The sequence below is a fragment of the Mucor mucedo genome (assembly GCF_025094135.1).
Source record: "Mucor mucedo strain NRRL 3635 chromosome Unknown EV154scaffold_33, whole genome shotgun sequence".
NCBI classification, from domain to species: Eukaryota; Fungi; Mucoromycota; class Mucoromycetes; order Mucorales; family Mucoraceae; genus Mucor; species Mucor mucedo.
This window is the reverse complement of record NW_026252317.1, coordinates 59,869-82,608: the sequence shown is the minus strand read 5'-3', so window position 1 is coordinate 82,608 and position 22,740 is coordinate 59,869. Positions and strand designations below refer to the sequence as shown.

The following is a 22,740-nucleotide window of genomic DNA, read 5'->3' as shown; positions in this document are numbered from 1 at the left end:
TGGCTTCAGCTATACAAATGTGTTAATACATATAAAAAGAGTAAGTAAATTTACTTTTAAAGCAAAGAGTCTTGGTTTAATCCGTTTGGAGAGTGTCAGCACGTTTAATGTTTAGTCACATAACTATATCTTCATTTGTAAACAAATGGTTATGATAAATCATATATTCACAAACTATACACATATACAAACCTTAAGTTTAGTTTTTATTTGAAAGAAATAGAAAGAAAAAGAAAAAAATAATAAAAAAATCAGAGTTTAAATAAGAAAAAAAAAAAAATTCAGGCTCAATTCTATTTTTGGAAAGCCCTTGAGGGTCGACTATTGGTCCCAGATGCTATTTCATCAGCCTTTCTTTTACCTTTTGGACGGGTAGTACTTGGGGTGGAGAGGGCAGGTGCAGAGGTGGGAGGAGGAGAGTCAGAGGTGGGAGGAGGCGAGTCAGAGAGAGGAGGCATCTCAGAGGGAGGAAGAGAGGTCAAAACAGGATTTTGTACCGAAGCGGAAGAAGACGATGGTACAAGAGGTCTGTTATCAGGGATCGAAAATAAATTTTCAAACAGGCCCATATCCAAGTCTTCGTACCTCTCTTCAGTACCCGAATTGACACCAAGGTTTTCCAGGCCAGTCAAAAATGAACCCGAGGCATCATGAGCAATGTCATCTGGCTAGAGTTGAGGTTTATGTTAATGTTAAAAATTCTTAATTTGATATCTAAACTTTACTTACTCTTGCTGAGTTCCTCAACATTATCTGGATCATATTTTTGGATATCCAGTTTTTATCCGCGAGGTGCATGGGTAGCATTGGGTTCTCGGCGTCAATGACAGAGATAAGGTCCCCAGGATAAGCCTCGAGGGGTGTACCAACGTTCAAGCCAGAGCGCTTGTTCCAAAAGTATACAATTCTTTCGAACATATACAATACTTCATTCTGCTCGTTGGCAGGAATCCCCCTCCAAATGACACCATTCTTTCCAAATCGTTCTTGGTACAATGCTTTCAAGAAATGTTGGCAAATGGTGAAGACATTGTTGTAAGCTGCTGTCGCCCTTTCTTTAGCTTGATCCTCAGTATAGGTACCTACCAAAGATCTCCAGTACGCAGCAACCTTGTCTATGACGGTTTTCTTTGTATAAGTACATACGGTGATGGATCTTACACCGAGAGAATTGCAAGAGGTGTGAATACCATTGGGTATAACTTGCTCCTTGTAATAGGCGACAGCCTTGACCACGAATTCGTACATTTGTTGAGCAGCGGAATTTCTTGCTGAAAAGATAGGGCAATTATTAACTTAATTCGTCTTACAAAGTAAAATAAAATAAAAATGTACCAGTGATATATCCAGATCGAGAAGTAATTGCAGAAGTACCATTGGATTTGACCACTTTCTTAACCTTGCTGCAGCATTCACAGTGTTGACCAACTGGCAGGTAGATATATTCTTTCATTGTGGCAGGCATTGCATCAAGCTTTCTTTGCATATCGTAAATGGCATTAACGAGTTTTTCAATGACTTCGTCTCGAGAATTTGAGTTTTGGGTACCGTTCATTGTGATAAATAGAGTGAAAAATCGATGTAAATGAGAAAATAGGTGTAAGTATTGGATCTTATATAGATGTTTTAAAGATACATTTTTTTTTCATTGTCATTTACCTTGATGTAAGTGGTTCAACTTATTTGCACCAATCACGGTACAGAATTAAAAAAAATTTCGCTTAATAACCTCGTTACACGAAAATCTAACAATAGATCAAGCTTGAAGTCCCAAACAACGATTTCTAGTGGTTTTGAAAGGTATCCATAGTCTACACAGAATTACTATATCCTCTCTATTAATAATTATAAGATAAATTCACGAGTAATTCCAATTGGTTCTAAGAACGGTCAGTGACTATTAATAAGCTGTAAATAAGATGTAGCAACATGTATAAAACTACGCGCAAAAATCGGTTCCCGACTTACCAAAAACAAAATTCTTAAAAACTTTTCAAAATGGTTTACCCCAAAATTCAAAAACCCAAGAACCTTAGAGCTTCTCGAAACGGCGCTAACCAACGTCTTTTAAGAGGCACATATGAACCCTTGGCCGTTACTGCTGCCTCCATTATACCTGGCCCAACTGACACTTCTGTTTTTGCTGTATCCTCTTCAGTATCTACTGGCTTCCCAACTGCTATAATAACCAACCGTACACCTTTTGACTATGACGAAGAAATGGATTTTTACGATGATGTTGATATGGCTGACCTCGATAACCAAATCGCTCTTCCCTTAATTGGACAAATGTCCATACAAGACGTAGATGCTGAAGATGAATCCTCTGATGATGGTTTTGTTGTAGACGGTGAAGTAGACGAGGATTTGTATGAATCCACGGACGAAGAGAACTTCGAAGGTAACTAAAGATGCTCGGGTTGTTGACATCATGACAACTTACCGGATGTACTATTTTCACTTTTAGAACCATTGTCACTTGATTATAATGTAACAATACAGGACAACATCAAGGATATCATTGTCCCCATTAACGTATTTAGCACCAGCGAGCTGAGTAGTATTATGTTCAACTATCTTACATTTAGTAGAAACATGACCATAGAAGCTGTGCGCGTTATGAAGAAATTTTTTGAGAACACTTTGAACCAAAACAACAGTATGTTAATGATTTGTATTTACAAAGTATCATTATTTACTAATTTAGTGTACCTTTTAGGCCTTGATAAAAAGAAAAAAGTACTCGCATTGAAGGAGTGTCGTTCGTTGATCAAGAAGAAACTTCCACTTTCTTTCAGTCAAAGCCATGAAATCTGTTCCCGAAAGGGGTGTTATCTCTTTGATCCTGTCGATGATGCCGATAAAACCGCTTGTCCTCACTGTAACGCTGTTAGACATAAAGAATCTGTGGTAAAAATGATTGATATTGGTGAACATTTAAGTCGTATGCTAGCTTGTGACGAGTTTCGTGATGAAGTCGAAAAATACCGAAACGTAATCGATTCCATGACAGACGATGATCCATATACCGATTTTTTTTCTGGAGCCGCGTATAAAGAAATGAAATCTAAAGGTCTCTTCACTGGTCAGCACGATTTAGCCATCGTTCTATGTGTTGATGGGTTCACTTCGAAGGTATCAAGAAAAAGTATGGTGATGGTACACGTTATAATTGCTAGCATTGATCCGTCTATCAGGTAAATTTTGGCTCTATATACAATACATCCAATCTTTTTACGTCGTAATAACACCATTTGCAGATACACCGATGAATATACTTTTCAAGTTGCAATTCTTTTTGGTGACACTAAGAAAGACTTTGACTCGTATCTGCGTCCAATTATTGAAAGCCTTGATCGTTTGAGTCGTGAACCTGTTGTTGTTCGCAAGAATGGTGTTCATGTCACGTCGGCTAGAATTTTCAATTTGGGTGTCATTGCAGATGGTATAGAGATCAACCAGCGGTTGTTGATGTTTAGTGGTCATACCAACTGGTGGGGATGTAGATTTTGTATTGGTAAGTCGTCAGTTTACTAAGCTATGACCGTGGACACTAACAAAATGACCCTTCTAAATTTAGTTAAAGGCGGTCACCCAGTTGACGGAGGAAAAGGTGGTATGTACTTCTTTGGCAGAGACTCGGCTATCAGAACCAAAGCTTCTTTATTACTTGAGAAAGACGCAGTAAGTATTAACTTGTGTAGCCTTTTTTACATATTTTAATTGATTTACCTTTATTAGCCTTCTTGTCCCAACCACAACTATGGTATTAAAAGTGCTTCTCCCTTTGGTCAGTTGAGTACCTTCCTCTCCATCGACTTTTTCATGTGTGACGAGCTACATATGTTTTCGAATGTCAGCAAGCTTTGCTTCGACATGCTTTCACCAAAGCTCAACACTCGGTTCAAGTTTGATGGTAACGAAGACACGTACCCGTTTGCTCTCGAGACTGCTGATTTTACTCGCATCAAAACCGCCATGGATGACTCCCTTCGTGCAATTCCTGCGGATTTCAGTGGTTCGTTTGCTGGTGTCAATCTGGATAATGTTAGATCTATCTATCGTTCGGTGGACTGGATCGCCTGGTTGGTGCATGTGATTCCTACGATTGTTGCCCCACTCTTTCCCGCCAGAGAAGCAACCACAGGATTTATTGCCCTGTCTCGTGGTATTCAATTGAGTTTGCAATGGTCGATATCCGAATCTGAAGTGAAGGAAATTGAAAGGTAAATATTCATTGTTGAGTTGTAATTTATGTAGTGATATTTACTTGAACATTATATTTGCTTATGATAGATGCTTTAAGACTTGGTTTGATTACCTCGATACCTGTCTTGATAGCAGCTCTATCTCCAGAACCGTATTCAGATCGAACATGCACCAACTGAACCATATACCATACATGATAAAACGAATGGGGTTAGTTATCGATTGTCATCATAGTTATTAGACTTCCCTTTTGTACTAATTTTTCATTTCTCTGGTAGACCGTTAAGGTGTTATTCTGCAAGATCATTGGAAAGGTCTATTGGCATATACAAGAAGCGAATCCGTTCATCTTTGAATCCTGGTGTCAACGCCGGTAATGTCATGGAAACTCGTGAAATGTTCTCTTTTTTGCAATCCGATGGTATAATCGATAGTTCCGCCTATGATTTGAAGAAGGATAAAGTTAACAACTTCTTGCCCCACCCGTCCAACGATCCATTGTTGCCTCAGCTGTGGTCACCCTTTCACTGGCGGGTAAATACTGTAAAGCTGGGCCAGGTTGTAAAGCAAGCAAAAGAAAAGCACAATCATACCATTGGCGGCTACCTGGCAAAAGACTGGCTTAAAGCACTCTCTCAATTTTTGATTCGTCTGACTGGTAATACTTCGGCTGTTATAACTTCGTTCCATCAGCACCAATTTGTCAACATTTCTCAAAAACTCTGGACAAACAATCAAATATACATATCTGATTTGTGCAAATCGAAGAACGCAGCAAGTTCGCGTGGTGGTGAGTTTGTTATGTTTACTGCAATTCATAAAAATCGGTAAGTTGATGTTTGCAAATCAAAATTATTGTGTACTGACTTATTGTAATTAGGATGTTCCGGCCTATCGAAAACTGGTACGTTTGTAAAGTCTTGTTCTTTTTTGACTTTACATATCAAGAAGGTGCTCCGGGCTCGAACTTCGTTTTTGGTGAACTTATGAAGAATCATGACGTCTCACCATACTCAAAGGCTATCCCGCGCGTGAAACCTTACGATGAGGCTGAGCAAAAAAAATTTGTGGTCTTTGATGCCGAGGATCTTTTGTCTGCTGTCGGATTGGTGAATGCGGTTGACGGCTCCAATAACAAATATGTTATAAAGACTGGTGACGCTTTTAAAGTCGATATGAGTAGTACTGCCGGAAGTGTTGGAAACATTGTTTTCCGCTGAGAATAAAATATAAAATCATTAAAACCCACAGTCACATGTCCCGTTTTCTCATTTTACTTACGTAATCTGAAGTTGTCTTTTTCTTACCCTGGCTATCATCCCCATAAACATTTTTTTGCTTTAAAAAATTACGTTTATCTATTAACATGGTATTGCTACATCTATTTATTTATGTATAAGTTGTTTTTATAGAGATTTAAAAATTTGGCTTTGCGATCAGCGATCAAAAAATCAAAAATATCGGAGATATCGATATTTTCGATTTTTTGAGCGATATCGCCAATATCGATCAAAAAAAACATTTTGATCGCTGATTTATTTTAGGGTGTTTAAGTTGATATATGTCATACATCAACCTTTGATAAAGTAGGACAAGTGTAAGGAACAAATAAAAAACTAAATAACGGGAGCCAGCCATATCAAATAAAACGAGAGCAGAAAAAAAGAAAAAAAATCAAGGAGTGGCTACTCAAATCGGACAATGAGAGATCTTTTTGTGGCAGCGTAACAGACCATTCGATTTATAACAGATGGAATACTACTTATATTATAGATTATGATGTTAGTTGTAGAAACATATATTGCCGCTGGTAGATTTTACAAGCTTATAGGTCTTGTTAGCAAATATAAAAGATGACTATCTTTGAGATAAAAATCATTCAAATAATTTTAAACTCTGTTCGGTCTGGTCAAAGGTGAGTTCGAAGCTTTTGATATTTAACAAAAGAAAAAGAAATAGAAAGTGTGGGGGAGGCGTTTTTTTTTAATATTTGTTATGTAATGAAAAAAAGACAAACAAGGATTTGTTTATGTCAGGGCGGGGTTAATTAATTTAATCAACTAATCAAATGTTTTGAACCTTCACCTGAATAAAGGAAACATGATCATTAGATAAGAATACATGTGCAAAAGGTGATGGTAGTACCGCTGCTGACGTCAATTGTTTATCAGTAAAATCAGCTTTATTTGCCTGTAGATTTTTTTTATTTTTCTGGTTTTACGTCGACTGTACCATGTACAAAAATACGCAAGGTAGGTTATACTGTCAGTTTAAATATGACCCTTACTTTACTTAAAAGTGAGAGCTTTAAATTGATAACAGAGCTCGATAAAAGCTCGACTAATCATTAAAAACTGATGCAATATTTAGTAAACTCGAGATGTCCGAACACTATATTGGTGACAGCCACTAATTTAGCTGCATACACCCCTAGAATAGTGAATACAATTTTAAGCTAGGAGTAGTACTGAAATTTTGGAGAGAATTATGCACTTTTAACAGGAGCAGCTGAAAACAGACCAATCAAGAAGAAGACATCACGTGTTTATCACGTGATTTAAAATTTTTAACATGTTTTGAAGATATGTATAATTAAAGTTCAACAAATATACAAAGCGCGGTTGGTTAAGTGGTATAATCTTCGCCTGCCACGCGAAGGGCCGGGGTTCGATTCCCCGACCGCGCAATCTTTTTTCGTATTTTCTGCATTTAGTGAGACGTTAAAAATGGGGAATTAATTTTTTGTATGAAAATTGGGTGACAAGAGAAATAAAGGAAAAATGTACAGAATAATATTTTACTTTTTATACCTGTCAAGTGTTTCAGTTTCAGCTAGTTATTACTATGGTTTAATTCATGCATCTCGGTCATTTATTGTTATTCCGATTGATTGAATGCCCAAGGGTTTAACAACAAAATCATGCATTTTAAGACATGAACCAATCGATACTTAAAATAGAGTCAATGCAATACTTTTTAGCAATTCTGTAAATTCTAACAATAGTCAAAAGTGATACAAAAAATCCGCACAGGATAAGTAAATAAAATACGGCGATTTGTACCAGTAGCTTAAGCAAATATTTGGAAGATATTGTTCAATTGAAATTAGAAATTTATTAAGTTCTTTGATCAAAAAAAGAAGCACAGAAACGTTACTTTTGATAGCGTTTGCTCTTATGCTTGGTTGCTTCGTAATCAGCAGACTCACTTCTGTGAGTATGAAAAAAACACTCTTTACAGTACTTATTATCATCTTCGCACCCTTCACATTCGATAGTGGCATCGTCATTGCAAATACCTAAAAAAATATCAAGTCAATCACTTTTCATGGTTTTTTTTTTTCGAAGAAAGTGTCTTACAACACCAATCATCCATTTCATCGTGCAAATCGTCAGTTTCGAGTGGTTTTGGGACCGACCCTTTTGGCCTCTCCCCATTTTCGTATGTAGAATGGAAGGTGGGTGGATCCTTTCTTAAGGCATTGTATCTCTGTTCCATATCTTCGTCCCTGGACTTTGTGAATTGACTGTACTTTTCATCCAATGCATTTTCTGCCTGCAATTTTCGTATCAACTCCATACTTTCATCATCTGCACCATCACCACCACCATTTTCCGAACCCAAAAATATTTTTTGAAAGCCATCCATTTTTTCTTGGATTTTTCCGCCTGAGGAAGAGCCGAGCACACCGTAAATGTAATCGTCAATTTCGTCGTCGTCGCTATCTTGTAGCATGTTTTCTATCTATATCGAGTTGGTTGTATTTCATGTAAAATAAAAAAATCTCAGTATTTTACCTCTTTGTCAATATCATCGTTGTATGCATTGTCAGGAATGTGGTAACTTGTAGGATTCTTTTGTGAGGCTATAGGCTGGGTCGAAAAGACATTTTGGAAACGCTTTGCTAATTCGTCATCTCTATTACAAAGTAGTTAGTTACTGTAAGTTAGAAGCTTAAACTTACTTTTTTCAAAGTTTTACGTTTGGCTTTTGGAGCTGTTAGAGAGAAGCTTGTTAACCCTATCAGAAAAGTCGTCTACAGGCATTTTGTAGGAGGTTAAAATAGCTTCTTTTTTATATTCAAACAAAAAAGTTTTTTTTTATTTTTATTTAAACCTTTTCATTACATACCAAACATGAGTCTTGTAGACCAAGTAACAGATCAATTAGCAACCATTGATTTGAAAGGTAATTAAAGCTTGTGCAGAGGAAAGAGCACGCTTTAATTCTAATTCTATTTTTCTATAACCAAAGACGAGGATATTTCAGAATATATTACTGGTATCATTGGAGATGACTCCATGGAAGAAGACGAGAAACGTGAAGTCATTTCCGAATTTCTTTCTGAAGCAACAGTAATGACATGTCTATCTGTTGAATCCCGAAAGCGCTTGAAATTAATTCAATTTTTTTCTTCTTTCAGGACAAAGACACAGAAAAATTAATTGACACACTCTTGAGCGATTGGAAGAAGGTTCAAAAAGACCAAGTGAAGGAAGCAGAGGAAAAGAGAGCAAAAATTATCGAAGAAGCTCGTGGTAATTTACGGAGTTAGTGACGGATTCAGGAACATGTATTGACATTTTTTTTTTTTTCCTAATATCAGTCCGTGAAGAAGAAAGAAGACTTAAAGCCGAAAAGGAACAAGAGGTTAATAGTGTACTTCGTAGTGCACAAAAGCAAATGTCAAAGGAACAAAAAGAAGCTCGCGACAAATTAATGCAACAGTATGGATATGTTGCTGATGGTGGTGATGATGATGAAGAAGAGGCAGAGCCTACCGAATTATCACCCAGAGATCGTCGTAGAGGAAAGACTTTACCCACAGGAGGTAATACTGGATAATGTTTATATCCACAAACCATGACTGAATGCTGATCGTCGATAATTTAGATCCATTACTTGCTGCCAACCGTAATGCCGATATCATTAAGGAAAAGGAACAAGCTAAACGTGAACAAATGAAGATTGCTTCTGACAAAGAAAAGGAACGTAATAAAATGTTACAGGAAAAACAAAAGAAGGACAAGACAGCAGATAAAGAAAAGAAAAAGACTCAAAAGGGAGAGAGAAGAAGAATGTAGATTTAAGAAATAAAAATAAAATAAAGAAACCACCTTGTATTATATCTAAGTTTTATTTTCTAACGTTTCTTATACAGACATGGCTTTAACAATTGTTGTGATTTCTTTTGCAATTTAATTTTGGAATTGTTAATTCCTGCACCCTTTTTAAGGGATCTCTTCTGTGTTTTGCTTAATCCAGAGAACATTTCTTCGTTTTCATCTTCTTCAAAGTTGGGTTGCTTTGTAAAATATAACATGACAAACATTTTGTTATCATCCTCCTAATATACATCAAAAATAGCCCGTATCAATACAACACATTTTTTTTTTTTTTTTGAAAATCACACTATATTCGCCTTACCTTATCCATAAAATCAAATCCTAAACTTTCTAAAAGACCAATAAATGAATCTAAATCACTGAATCTACTAACTACCTCTGCAATCTTTAATTCACCACTACATATACCGTTAGTAAATAATACTTCTTCGTAAATCGTAATGTTACTTTACCCAATTTTAAGGACACGATGTGCTTCTTTGAGGAAATCGAGATAGTTTGTACCCATTAATGATAATGAAAATACAGCAACATCAATTGAATTTGCTTCAAGAGGTAACTAACAATCCACTATCAATACATAAACCCAAACTAAAAAAATAGATCCATCCCACACATACCTTTGTGATATCGCAAGCAGTGACTAAATCGTTCTTTGCAATTAAATCAAAACTCAAGACAGTTTGCTTGGTCAAGGACTGTGCAATCATAGCATCACCACATCCAAGATCAGCAATTAAAGTACCCTTAGGAAGAGATTTGAGTTGGTCGATAATCACATCAACGGGATTGACAGGCCATGATTCAACTTGATGACGGAAACCTTCATGATACTATTCCCTCTGTTAATTTCTTACCGATACCCTATAAAAAAACTTCTTACCTGATCAAATAGCTCTGGTTTTTCTTGAAACAAATCAAAAGAATGTTGTCCTGGTGTGGTATAAAGTTGTTCATTCAACCAACGGAAACGAGCACCGGATAACTTTTCCTTCATTTTGCGTTGAAGAGGTGTAAGTCCGTCATCTTCTTCAACCTTTTGAATAGGTTGAGGCTTTGCTTTGACAACCTCTACTACTGACGTATTTGCTTTCTTTTCAGCTTTCTTTTCAACTTTCTTATCGGCCTTCTTTCCATTATTGTTATTATCTTTTTTTGACAAGAGCTGTTGTAATTTCTTCTTTTGCTGAGTCTTCTTGCTGTCAACAGGTTCAGGTTGTTGTTTCACAACAGGTTTATTCTTCTTTTGTTTTTTATTTGTTTCGACAGGCTTTTCAATCACCTTTTCTTCCACAGGTGTCTCCTCCAAAGCACGCTTCTTATTTCTAACTCTTGGCTTTTTGGTTTTGGGTTCAGCCGCAGTGAGAATGGGTTGATCGTTCAAAGAGGCCATTTGAGCTTGGATCTGATCGGCTTCTCTTGAAAGTTTACCTTCTTTAGGTAATTTGGACTGAGCAAACTTTTCTTTCTTTGAAATAACTTCCTTCTTTTCAGAAGCAATGTTCTTGGGCAAAGCCCAACCGGAAGTCTCGAAAAACATTTTTTTTTAGAAAGAGGTTAAAAAAGAGAGAGAAAGTAAAAAAAAAAAAAAAAAAAAAAGAATAGTTTATGCCCTTTTCTCGGACTGCTTTTCCGTAATTTAAGTCAATGCTTTGCAAAGCAAAAGAAAGTACATTTTTGTGGCATTTTTGCATGAAGCAATATATTTCATACACCCAAGTTTCTCTCTACTGATGTATTAGTATATTATGACCAAGTAAAATATTTACTAGGATTTTACATGATTTTGTTCTTTTTCATCAAAATTTGCAAGTGCTTTGGCAACTGGTCATTGAAGTTATTATTTATCTCGGCTTCGATACCCGCTGAATACACGAGACTGGGGAGAGAATGACAATGAAGCCTTTCGTTATTGTAATCTAATTCTGTGATCGTTACCATAGAGCCCATACTATGGGAGTGATCAAATTGTATCAAGACTCCTGATTGGACATAGCCCTTAGTCGATCGGGGTCGAGTCACAATTGTCCATTTTATTATTTACAAAAATCATTTTTTTTTTCGCTCTTTACTTTTGTAATACACCTTCAACACCTTAATTACAAACAAAAATGGCATCAAAAAAGAGACACATGATCCGTGGTGGTACTGATCAAGAAGATGCCTCCATTTTAAAATTGGGTCCAGGTAAGAAGTTAGAATCCTAACGTTCTTAATGTGATACTTAACAAGAAAAGAAAATCCTTAGAATTCGATAATGCTCAGTGCTTGTATATTTCTGAAGTTCGCATTATTCTGGAAGCTCAAGAGGATTCAAAGGAAAATGGAACCGTAAACCGACCCAGCACAAAGTAAAAAATTCTACTTTTTTCGACGAATCCACTTATAGAATGGCTCATCTTTTTTTTTGTGTTATAGCGTAATGTCAAAAACATTAGAATACGTACGCGCTTTTAGTAGATTCAGTAATATCGAATCTGTCCGTGAAGTCAGACAGTAAGTTTCAACTGATATTGATTATTCGATCGAATGTTTATTGATGTCTGTTTACAACAACAAAAAGGGTATTGTTGAAAGAGAATATGGCACAATTTGAAGTGGCACAAATTGCCAACTTGTGTTGTGAGGATGCAGAAGAAGCAAAAGCATTGATTCCCAGGTATTGTTTATTATTATTATTATTATTATTTCCCCTAGTGCGGTTTTTTATTAAATTGGGTCCATACTATAGTTTGGAAAATAAAGTTGAAGTACCCGAACTACAAGAAATGTTGAGCCAAATGTTGACTATTAAGAAGTTCCAAGGTTAACTCTTTATTGTGTGTGTATTTCAATCGTGTAACTTTTTTTTTGTTTTTGTTTTTTTTATATATATATTTGGGAAAAGCAATAAAAGTTTTTAATCGTCCATTTGATCATCATCCGCCCATATCAATTCTTCATCCTCTTCCTCCTCCTCCACATCCTCTTCTTCCTCCGCATGGTCTTTATTTACAGTTTCAGGCGTGGATTTGGTCTTCACAGTTTTACTAGCAACAGTTGGTTTACCTGACTTGTAGATTTTGACAACTTGATCTGCACTAAAGCCTTGTTCCCATACACGAACATCACGATAATGAGCCTCCAGATTGACAGTATTGTCCCAAGGGTCTTGGTAACGGTCGTTCAACGGCTCAATCGATCCCAACCAGATGCCACGAATAATAGTGCCAATCTCTTCAGGATACTCCCAATCAGAACTACTACTTGTGATATGTCCATCCATGTAAAGCGCAATAGGTGGCTCAGCTCTCTTTTCCGACATTTCTTTTGTATCAACCACCAGCACATAATGATGATAATCCTCATCAATTGTATAAGGCGAGGGCCTGAGCTGAAGGTTTTTAATTGGAGCCCATTCCCAGTCATCATTTCTTTTGATGGTTTCAATATTTAAAGAGAGTGCACCTTTTTGGATTAAGTCTGTCTTGACACACAATCTACCACGATCCGTCTGAACTACCATTGCCATTTTACCACTCTCTTTACTCGAGGTCTTCATCCACCAACTTACAGTTAATGTTTTGGCAGATGTCTCAGTGGGGACATTTAAAAATACGTAACTAGTATCACCTGATAGATACAAACCATCTTCTTTATCGTATCTTCCGTTTCTGATGAGGCCCGCCAAATCATTGCCAGATTCATCCACTGCGGGCATAGGGTTTGTCTCTTTACGTTGAGTATCTACAGGTTCAATTAACGTCCAATTTCCCACCAATTTATCAGCTCTTTCGGTATGGGTCAAAATACGACAGGCATTGGGCCTTGGGTCCTTTTTACCATCGAGTAAAAATGGACGTAATTGACAGTAAAGACTATTATCAATTTCCATAATAACTTTCTCGGTAACATCCTTCATTAAGTTTTTGTTGGAGGCTGATTCCCAGATATGGGTACCTAAATTACCAGAGAAATCGTAACTCTTTTCAAGGTATAAGGTACGTAAACCGTCACTATCCCACAGTGGCCAAAAGAAAGCTGTATGATTCAAAACTGTGATTTCCTTGGGGAAAAAGGGTGCTAATTTTCCAGGTAATACCACAGAATGATAATTCCAATCGGCACTGTCAAATGAGGCGTATGTAGAAAACCATCGTTGAATAAACCTAGAATGTGGTCTTGCCATAATCATGGCATTACATAATCCAATAGAGCCACCTAATAGAAAGCAATTGAGTAACATGTAACCAAAAATAAATAAATAAAAGGGACTAAGAGTACTTACCGACACCTTCTTGAGCCATAATGAATTCTTTATCTAGCAAATGATCCACAGGCTTTAAAGAAATCAAGTCCAAATCAAGATAAATACCACCAAACTCTTCTAAGACTTGTAATCGGACAACGTCGGCTCTATGTGCATAATGACTAACGGGTTGGTTGAATACAGATGTAACCATTGGTACTTGACGTAATGTAAGCATATGCCTTGCGCGCTCAAAGTTATCTCCCACTGGTAAATGATGGTAATGAAATAGAATCTTTTCAGGCTTTAATATATCATGTGCTGCCTTGATAGCTGTGTAGTGGATCAAGTCAAGCGTGGGTTCAGGATCCCGTAGACCATAAACAAAGTGCACAATCTTTGGAATGCGATCACCCACCGCCACTAGTTTTGTTTCACGAGCCATCGTAAGTTCTTTAAAGTCTCTTGCTTCAGACGTAGCAGGTGGTTTTAAAATGACTTCAAGATTATTAGAATAAGGCAAATTAGAAGCATTGGGGGAATAAATATGGTTTTTCGGTTTGCTGGAAGAAGTCTTGTACCAACGTCCTACCAAAAGAAGGGTGACTATGAGGCCTACAACGAACCATTTTTGTTTTTGTTTAGCTGACTTTTTTGTGTAGCTTTTGAAGAAGGGTAATTTGCTGCTACTCCTGGATTCAAACATTCTTTACTTGTACATTGAAGAAAAGAGAAGAATTAAGAATAAAAAAATATAAATAAAAAAAGGTTTATTTTTTTTGGTTGTCCACTTGTTTTAGTGGGTGTGACAGATTTAAGCTAAATGGGGATAATCCTGTATGATCTGTAAAATTGTGGTGCCAGCCAGCCCATTTGCCCAACTAAACCATGAGCGAGTGAACACAGTAGGCTTATTGACGTCAAACGATTCACACATCAAATTCCCAGTCTTTTTAGCCATTCGCTTTAAGACATCCACTAATTGTCTTACTTCCGATTCATTGGTGGAAGTTTGGATTTGCATTAATAAACTCATGGGCCAAACCATATCTTGTCCTGTGTGGGGTCCTCCAATACCTTTGGCAAATTTCCCTTTAAAATACCAAGGATTCCATTCGGATAAAATCATATCTCTTGTATTACGATAGATCGTGTCGTTTTTTTCAAGGAACCCAAGGACTGGTAAGCTTAGCAATGACGGTGTATTGGCATCATCCATCAGCAATTGTGATCCAAAACAATCAACTTCAAAAGCAAATACCTCTCCAAAAACCGCATGTTTAACGACTGCATGCTCATAAATAGCCTCTCGTATAGTTTCCCCCAATTCTTTAGAGCTAAAATGTATGTCTTGTTGCATATTAAATTCTGACCGTGTCTCATTCTTACTTTCCAAAAAAACCTGGATATGCTTGCTTAATTTTATCAGCTGTACTGACAGTTGTGCATTTGAAGGAATCTGCAGCAATAATAATAAAAAAAAAAAGAAAAGCTAAGCAAAATGAACCTATAAATAAAAGAAACACCACTTACTAAATAAGGAAACGTAGTGGCATCATCGCTTGGTCTAAAAGCACTACGGATTAACCCACACTTCTTCGTGATACCACCGAGTCCATATTCTCCGAGCGTTTCGGTAGGTCGATCAGTATATCGTCTGAATCTATAACCTCGCGCCAAAGATACCGGCTCTGGATCATTTATTTTCTTGGCCGAAGCCTTTAAAGAGAATTTCGGTGCTGGCCATGTACTTTGCATTTGATCTTCAAGCACCGTAAATATACGTGGTATAGCTCTTAACCAATCTTCAGATGTTACCACTCGTTCGATATCACCTGTGGTATCAATATAGTCATTTGTTAATTGTAAAAAATGCCCGATTGAGTCCAATTCATACTGTTATTTGTTTTTGTGAGTTTAAAAAGTTTGGGATTCTCCATATTTTTTTTTTTACCTTTGATTCCCATACAAATTCGGGGTTATAGGCTGGTATGACATTGTCAGTATTCGATGCCTTTCTGCCTTCTTTTTTGGGTGCGTACCACGGTCTCATAAAAGCATTTGCATAAGGATCATAATGCAAGTAGCTTGCTTGGACTTGAATTACACCGAAAACCAAGTCGCGTAACTTTTCATCCTCATTGATGAATCGCAAGTAGGGTGCAATTTGGTTTGCTGAATCTCGAATCCACATGGCAGGAACTACAAAAAAATAAAAAAATAAATAAAAAATACTCGTTAAGACACAAACCTCAGTGCTTAACATGGATCAACTTACTATCTCCCGTTATTAAAAATGTACGAGGGTCACTTTTATCCTCGTTAAACCATTCGACCGTGGTATCCAAGGTATTTGGGAGACAATTTTGCAGTAAAATATATAGGTCCTTGTCCTTCATTTTTAATTCCAGAGATTTTATATATTTTTCTAAGACAGGGCTGACGAATTTTCTTTCTTTCGGCCTGACAAACTCAAGTCCATACTGTGGTGCATTATAGGGAGGTATCTCTGGTTCTTCATCCGCAGGTGGAGTAGCAAGTTCGGGCTCTTCATAGGGCCCTGTGTATCGGTAGATGATTATAAAATTCACTAGAATGATGAAGAATACCAAGAGTGACAATGGTATGGCTTTTTTTATCGTACGGTCATTGAAAGGTGGCATATTGTTTAATGTAAACAAGAAAAGAAACAAAGAAAACCTATAACTCTTATTTATTCGTGTACGGTTCGGTCACGAGAAAACATATATGCACGGGAGCAAAATGTTAAATTTACTTATTGGGATGCCTTTTTTTCTTTTTTTTTTGAAGTCTTCAGTCTTCTATGTGACACATGCTTAGCATATCTTGGTGTATCTTACGGTTACCATTTCGTAGATTGTTAAAGGATGAATCAAATAGATTTATCACTTTTAGCAACGCAATGTGTGTAGGCTTTTTACAAGAATAGAAACTGATCTGGTTTACACGTTCAACATCTGCCGCATTAAAAAATTAGCGATCGCTGTTTTGTTTACGTGCCTTTATATATATCAAACAGTATAGCGCATCTGGTTTAATAGAACAGTCATTGAATTCTGTGGTAAAAGCGAGAGAAAATTCTTCTTTTAGGAGTTCTGCTTCTGAAACTGCTATATTATCGAAAATGTGTCTATCGCAATCAAATTTTGCGATTCTTTTCTTGTTCTACGGTAAGACAAAATAAAGTGCCACGTACAATCGGTAAGACGGCAAGTAAACAATACTTTCTTTCTTAGATAGTCAAAGAAAAACGGGGCGCTTAAACTTGTGAATCTCAAGTGGACACTTTCGTGAGGTATGTGTCAAGTTGATGACTAAAGCTATGAGATCATTTTCTATATACTTGCACACACTCCAATAACCAATTATCTAAAGATTATTTTGTTAATAGCCTACAATGTTGCACCTATTAAATACTGTTGGTAATGAAATACACTTTTTCCTTTCATAATTCTCAGTGCTTCCGTAGAGATTGTGGGTTTGTACACCAATATCTATGTTTTTATTTTTTATATCATTGTTTGTTATAAGAGTAAAGATCCCGCTAACAAAAATCATCATATCTTTTTTGATGTACCAGCAAGGGTTATTACATCTGTCTGTCTCTCCTAGAAGAATTGTATATGCAAAACAAGGTTCAACAATCATTTATTAGTGCTGGTGCCATAAAAAACAGAAGATGAAAAAGGGATATCCAATTACAAGCATATGTTAGGCATAAAATGTACAGAATGTTTTTGTATATATATGCTTTTTTATGACACCCGAGATAACGAGAATGGCAATTAGCCTGCTTAACTCGTGTTCACGCAAAGTTTGAAACTACAATGATAAATACATGGTGTAATGTATTATGTCTACATGAAACATAACACAACATGATTCATGTCCTGTCTCTTTCTTTTGACAATGATCCAAAATTGGAGTCGCTCAAAATGGTGCAGTTTCAATTAGAGCGGGTGTTTCAGTGCTATCTAGCCTTTAATACTGTTATACAAAAACAAGCTGCAAGTCTTATCCCAGTGCTTGTATAGACATCATGATATTCTTCATTCTTAATAATCATAGAGACAAAGTCTTTATACTTCACAGCATCTGTGGCTCCATCAGCTATACAATGTAAAATGCTGTTTGATCGTACTACACAAATTAACAGCGCTTATTCTTTGTATCGTAAAGATTACGGGTAGTAAATTTTAACAAGTATTCACAGTCAGGTTTTTTACATGCGCGGAATGTTCCTGTTTACACATAAACTGATATAAAGTACTGTTTATTTTACTGGTTTTATCACCTACATAGCCCTTTGTTCCCGTGTTTACCTACTTTGAATTTAAATAAAAGTACAATCCATAGGCTGTATTTCGATAATCTGTAAATAAAATGGCATCAAACAAGCTAATAATACAAGACTTCTTTTGAGATGAAGTAAATACATTTATACACTACCAGAATAGGTAAGCCAAAAAAAAAAAAAAAAAAATTCACTTCATCAATCAGCAAAGGCTAAATGCTGATCCTTGGTACAAATAAAAACACCCGTGATTACAAATTGATTTTCGCGCAATAAACAAATTATAGAGATGGCTAAAGTATTCAATTTGATCGATCAATACATTGCATCATTGTTGTTTATGAATAAGCCATTTGTCATTTGTTCCACAAACATCCTAACTTGGTGCCTCCTCTTGTCAACACATGTTGTGTAATAGATGAAAATGAGGCTGGCGATAGACATGAAAATCGATATAAAAAGGGGTCAAAAACAAAACATATTCTAATTGCTATACTATTTTCGCTTTCAAGAATGCGTCTTTCTATTATTGCATCTCTTATTGCCCTGTCTGCTACTAGTGCTGTAGCTTCGATTGACCGCATTGTTTTATACGCTGACAGTTTCTCAGATAACGGCAATGATTATCGCGGTAGCAAGTTCCCTCCTTCTCCTCCCTATTGGAAAGGAAGATTCTCCAATGGACCTACATGGGCAGAACATGTAGCCAAAGCAATTTCTATTCCTTTTGTTAACAATGGTCACGGTGGAGCCACCACAAACAACGAAGATGTATACTCTGCCTTCAATAATTGGACTGTACCTGGTCTCAAGCAGCAAGTGGCTACTATCAAGACTCACGGAACACCCAAGTCTTTGTACATTATTGAAATAGGCTATAACGATTTGAATGCCATTATTAACCCTGATCAATACAATGTGGTAAACAAGCACTTATCCAAGGAGGTTATTGCTAAAAATGTGGTGGATAGCGTGAAAGCTATTATCAAGAAATACAAGGCCAAGAAGTTTTTATTTATGAGTGTTCCACCTTTTGATCATTGGCCCGTCATCCAAGCAGCGGACAAGGCTAGAACCAATAAGCTGATTACCTCTTACAATGCGTTGGTTACATCCGAGCTCAAGAAAAAGATTCATGGGGTTGACCTTAAATTTATTGACACTCATGGTTGGTTTTTGGAGCAATTGGCACATCCAGAAAAATTGGGATTGTCTACTAGCAATGGTCCTTGCGATTGGGGAATTGGTAATACTACTGCTATCTGTGACGATCCTGAAAAGCACTTTTTCTTTGACTCTTACCATCCTGAAGCCAAAGTTCACAAGGCATGGGGAAAAACTGCGCTTGTCCAACTTAAACAATTATACAATATTCATTAGATTAGTCATGTGGCAACATATTTTAAAATAAATCTTAATAATCAATTACAAAGCTCTAAAACTCTTTATTTTTCTCTCTAATCCTTTTTAACCAACTTCTCGGGTGCAGCAATTTTTCCATAAACTCTCCAAATATCCTCAGGATCAGAAATGGTCTTTTGGAAGACAACATATTCTGAAACGTTGTGAATCTTGTTGGGATCTCCACCAACAAGTCTGTTCTTCTTGTCGAACACTGCCATGGACTATCAACAATATCATATATTTAATATACCATTATGACTCATATAGATATTTAACGAACCTGTTTGGTGACCATCTTTACAGTGACTTGAGCAACAGCAAAACCGTGCTTACTTAAACCAGTTGTACCAACACAACGAACACACACAATTTTGGGTTGTTGAACTTCACCGTGATATTTCCATTCCCAACGAACATTATTACGAGTTTTCAATTGATTCTTTAAGCTCTATAATTTTTTTTTTTCGGCATGAGTTTCTTGCATAATCCTCTTATCTCTTCTCCCTTTTCCCCAAAATAATTACTTACAGAATACATGGCATCCAAACAAACTTCTTCCAAAATCTGACGATCACCTCTAATAATAATATTAATTTTTTTTTTTTTTTTTTCATGCAGAAATAATTTTACCTGGCAAATGCATCATTCATATCTTTGTACGTTTCCTCGGCCTCTGAAAGAAATTTGCCAGAGTTCCATTTGTCGAATTGAGACTTGTGTTTGATCAAACCCATACTAAATCAAAAACATTCAACGGCCCGTTTCCCTATTATAACCCCAATTATTATTATTTTACCTCAATAAGTTCTGAACACTGTTTTTCAAGTTGCGCCATTTGGTCAAACGCCAGTTGGTGAAGTCTGTAATGGAGGGGGTTTTCTCAGGAGGAACGTAATTGGCTAATGGAAGGGCAAGTTAGCTACATAAAGTAATGCGTAAGAAGGCTCTTACCAAAGACACCATGATCACGTAATAAGATTTGTTTGCCTTGGTTTGTGGCATAAGAACGGATGCCCAAGGTGACAGCAGCTCTGGGCAACTGTTGGAACACAATTCTTGTCGCAAGGTGAGGTTGTCTATTTAAAAGTCCAACTTGAGGACGAAGCATGGATAAACTCATGGTAGTTATGTTTATATAAATATAGGTACAACAGTTAAAAAAAAAGAAAAAGCCCCGGGGGTTATGAGCAAAATATGACAGGTGAACAGTCACATTTAAAAATTCTATATTGCTGTACCAAGAAGCTTCACCGTTGTATATCGCGTATACAATAATACAAAACGTAATAAAAAAAACCCCCCACAAACTCAAAAAAAAATAGTGATAATCGATTATGTAAAATTGTATGTAGGAACAAATGAGTATATTTCTACTTTATTTCAGAATTAAAAGAGTTGAAATATAAAGTAAGTTGTAAAATACATAAACATTTATGTAATGGAAAGACTGCATCTATTCATTTTATAAAATGTTATACTTTACATCAATTTTCAAAGCAGTTACAAAAAATTCACACACAAACACATGTGTACATATGTATATACCTAAATTGAGGGTTTTCTACGTTGTTTGGTGAGAGAACTATTAATATTAATAATTAAGTTTCTCTTTTCAATAATTCTTGATTTGATCTGAGAAGATTCTCTTCTCGATCGGTGATATCGTAACTCAGTGGTATAACATTCTATATCCAACTGTCATTCGTATATCGTATTTAGGCCAATCATGCACTCTTTAATATAAAAGTATGTAATCGTAGTAGGAGAAGTTGTATTTATCAAAGGCTGTTTTAATTTCATAGTTTATTTATTTAAACGATTTGCTTAATTATTCTTAAGACAGCAAATACGATGAGCATTTGCTGAAACTCGCTGTCACTTGTCTCAAACTTGATATATTAATTGATGTGTAAGGTCTCAAACATTTTCAAAAATTCTTCAACTTTTAAATTCATCAAGTATATTTTGCAATTTGAGTCTGTAATTGAACCGTGGCCAAACTCTACACCTGGTCCGATGTTGATTTTTGGTTCAGTTGATATTTCAGCAGAGCAAGTAATTAGAAGGTTGATGGTTTTCGTTCCAATGATAAGCTTCAATTTTATAGCACCTCCGTCCGATCTTTCATATGTTGTACAAGACATGCGATTTTTGTATCTGGAGGACTCCCCAGGAACAGAGAATTCAGCTGACTCAGAGTGAATATCCACCGAAGAGTGGCGACTGTACACTTCACAAGTAATAATCAGTAAAGTGATGCAATCATGAAGCAATGCACCACAGAATAAAGATGGTATCAGTCCAATCAATTCGGATCTGAGTCTGAAATCATAGTTAATTATAAGTGTTTCAAGTACGGTATCATCTATTTCTTGATACGACCCCAGCTTTTACAAAAGTTTTGGAATTTAGTCGTAGCGCGTACAGACATTTCAAGCTTTGCAGTGATGAAAGCATGGTCTTTTAATACTGGATTGTAATTTGATGAGAAAGAAATTCTTCTGTTAAAAATACCAGACGTATTTTTTTATACCACTTACCGGGATTCTAGCCAGGACTAGCAGGCCAGTATAATCACAACCATTCACAGTGGCAACCCCTGCTATTTACAGTCTATGAGTTCCAAAACCCAAGAACCCTGCCTAGGAGGTCGCCCTCCTATAGCAAAGACTAGCCGCAGCCGCAATATCGCAACATATCTTTTTCGATTTAGTATCTTTTGAAAGAAACAAGAGTCATTACTAACTAACCTTTTTATGTTATCGATTACTTTCATACGATAGAAAAAATATATTAGGGGAAAAGAAAAGGAGAAGAATAAAGTGTGTGAACCAGCTTTATTTGTAGGCTGATAAACAAGAGCTTATGTCAGAATGATTTAATTAGGGGTATTCTTGGCGCACCTGCTGGCGCACCCAAATCGGGCTTTAAAGTATAATTCTTAGGTAATATATTCATTTTGGGTGCGCGAAAGCAGTGTACCGAGCTATTACATAATATTTTTATTTTATGTGCGCGGAATGAGTGCATCAAGAAAGGGACAACGTATTTGTACTATATTTTATAAGCAACAGTACTTTGCTCAAGGAGGTCCCTTCTTTTAATTTTAGTCCTATTTACATCTACCAAAAAAATGGACATTTTTGAAGTAACAGAATAAAGTAATCGCGAATGGTCGAAACCTTTGGAATCGTAAGTACTTTTACTATTATTGTGCATTCGCGTTCCATTGCCGATGAGTATGAAAGAAAGCATAACATGGTATTCGTTACTGTTGGATTAAAGCTAAAAAGCAATGACATCTTCTTAGTTTAAAAGCAGTTTGGTGAAAACAAAGTAGCCGAACAGTAAAATATGTATTGCTAATTGTTAATCTTTATCATAAGCATGCTATGAAGGAATAACTTGATCTATGTGAAACTGATTATATGCTTCAATCTTATAAGATTTCAAATAAA

The 22,740-nt window shown here is 36.3% G+C and overlaps 9 protein-coding genes and 1 non-coding gene across 10 annotated transcripts; 4 read left to right on the top strand and 6 right to left on the bottom strand.

The window, feature by feature from the left end:
* Positions 1-6,824: 6,824 nt before the first annotated feature.
* On the top strand, positions 6,825-6,895 carry EV154DRAFT_t49. The gene has a single exon. It is a non-coding gene; the product is annotated as a tRNA-Gly (tRNA).
* Positions 6,896-7,527: 632 nt separating this feature from the next.
* Positions 7,528-7,944, bottom strand: EV154DRAFT_418522 (uncharacterized protein; the record flags this gene model as incomplete). The annotated part of the gene is made up of 1 exon (XM_051595839.1): positions 7,528-7,944. One exon carries the CDS (start codon positions 7,942-7,944, stop codon positions 7,528-7,530), a length of 417 nt encoding a protein of 138 aa, XP_051458899.1.
* Positions 7,945-8,345: 401 nt separating this feature from the next.
* On the top strand, positions 8,346-9,054 carry EV154DRAFT_418603 (uncharacterized protein; the record flags this gene model as incomplete). Its single annotated transcript, XM_051595843.1, has 4 exons — positions 8,346-8,397; positions 8,464-8,564; positions 8,633-8,747; positions 8,816-9,054. The coding sequence occupies 4 exons, from the start codon at positions 8,346-8,348 to the stop codon at positions 9,052-9,054; spliced, it is 507 nt and encodes a 168-aa protein (XP_051458898.1).
* Positions 9,055-9,351: 297 nt separating this feature from the next.
* Positions 9,352-10,892, bottom strand: EV154DRAFT_550643 (methyltransferase-domain-containing protein; the record flags this gene model as incomplete). Its single annotated transcript, XM_051604937.1, has 5 exons — positions 10,219-10,892; positions 9,956-10,168; positions 9,788-9,894; positions 9,637-9,733; positions 9,352-9,556 (listed from the first exon to the last, which is right to left on the bottom strand). Exons 1-5 carry the CDS (start codon positions 10,873-10,875, stop codon positions 9,353-9,355), a joined length of 1,278 nt encoding a protein of 425 aa, XP_051458897.1. The 5' UTR covers positions 10,876-10,892.
* Positions 10,893-11,387: 495 nt separating this feature from the next.
* EV154DRAFT_188748 (HRDC-like protein) lies at positions 11,388-12,190 on the top strand. Its single transcript, XM_051594280.1, has 5 exons — positions 11,388-11,522; positions 11,584-11,686; positions 11,754-11,831; positions 11,899-11,994; positions 12,067-12,190. Exons 1-5 carry the CDS (start codon positions 11,447-11,449, stop codon positions 12,143-12,145), a joined length of 432 nt encoding a protein of 143 aa, XP_051458896.1. The 5' UTR covers positions 11,388-11,446; the 3' UTR covers positions 12,146-12,190.
* A 44-nt stretch (positions 12,191-12,234) lies between these two features.
* Positions 12,235-14,008, bottom strand: EV154DRAFT_418551 (uncharacterized protein; the record flags this gene model as incomplete). The annotated part of the gene is made up of 2 exons (XM_051595840.1): positions 12,235-13,535; positions 13,603-14,008. The coding sequence occupies 2 exons, from the start codon at positions 14,006-14,008 to the stop codon at positions 12,235-12,237; spliced, it is 1,707 nt and encodes a 568-aa protein (XP_051458895.1).
* A 369-nt stretch (positions 14,009-14,377) lies between these two features.
* Positions 14,378-16,378, bottom strand: EV154DRAFT_586003 (DUF1237 domain-containing protein; the record flags this gene model as incomplete). Its single annotated transcript, XM_051606777.1, has 4 exons — positions 15,842-16,378; positions 15,518-15,765; positions 15,097-15,459; positions 14,378-15,022 (listed from the first exon to the last, which is right to left on the bottom strand). Exons 1-4 carry the CDS (start codon positions 16,224-16,226, stop codon positions 14,378-14,380), a joined length of 1,641 nt encoding a protein of 546 aa, XP_051458894.1. The 5' UTR covers positions 16,227-16,378.
* A 1,997-nt stretch (positions 16,379-18,375) lies between these two features.
* On the top strand, positions 18,376-19,276 carry EV154DRAFT_504560 (SGNH hydrolase-type esterase domain-containing protein). Its single transcript, XM_051601072.1, has one exon. It carries the CDS (start codon positions 18,392-18,394, stop codon positions 19,256-19,258), a length of 867 nt encoding a protein of 288 aa, XP_051458893.1. The 5' UTR covers positions 18,376-18,391; the 3' UTR covers positions 19,259-19,276.
* Positions 19,277-20,438, bottom strand: EV154DRAFT_441327 (uncharacterized protein). Its single transcript, XM_051596953.1, has 6 exons — positions 20,234-20,438; positions 20,079-20,181; positions 19,913-20,017; positions 19,811-19,859; positions 19,563-19,730; positions 19,277-19,503 (listed from the first exon to the last, which is right to left on the bottom strand). The coding sequence occupies exons 1-6, from the start codon at positions 20,400-20,402 to the stop codon at positions 19,336-19,338; spliced, it is 762 nt and encodes a 253-aa protein (XP_051458892.1). The 5' UTR covers positions 20,403-20,438; the 3' UTR covers positions 19,277-19,335.
* A 742-nt stretch (positions 20,439-21,180) lies between these two features.
* On the bottom strand, positions 21,181-22,240 carry EV154DRAFT_562238 (uncharacterized protein; the record flags this gene model as incomplete). The annotated part of the gene is made up of 3 exons (XM_051605716.1): positions 21,181-21,669; positions 21,823-21,884; positions 22,186-22,240. 3 exons carry the CDS (start codon positions 22,238-22,240, stop codon positions 21,181-21,183), a joined length of 606 nt encoding a protein of 201 aa, XP_051458891.1.
* Positions 22,241-22,740: the final 500 nt, after the last annotated feature.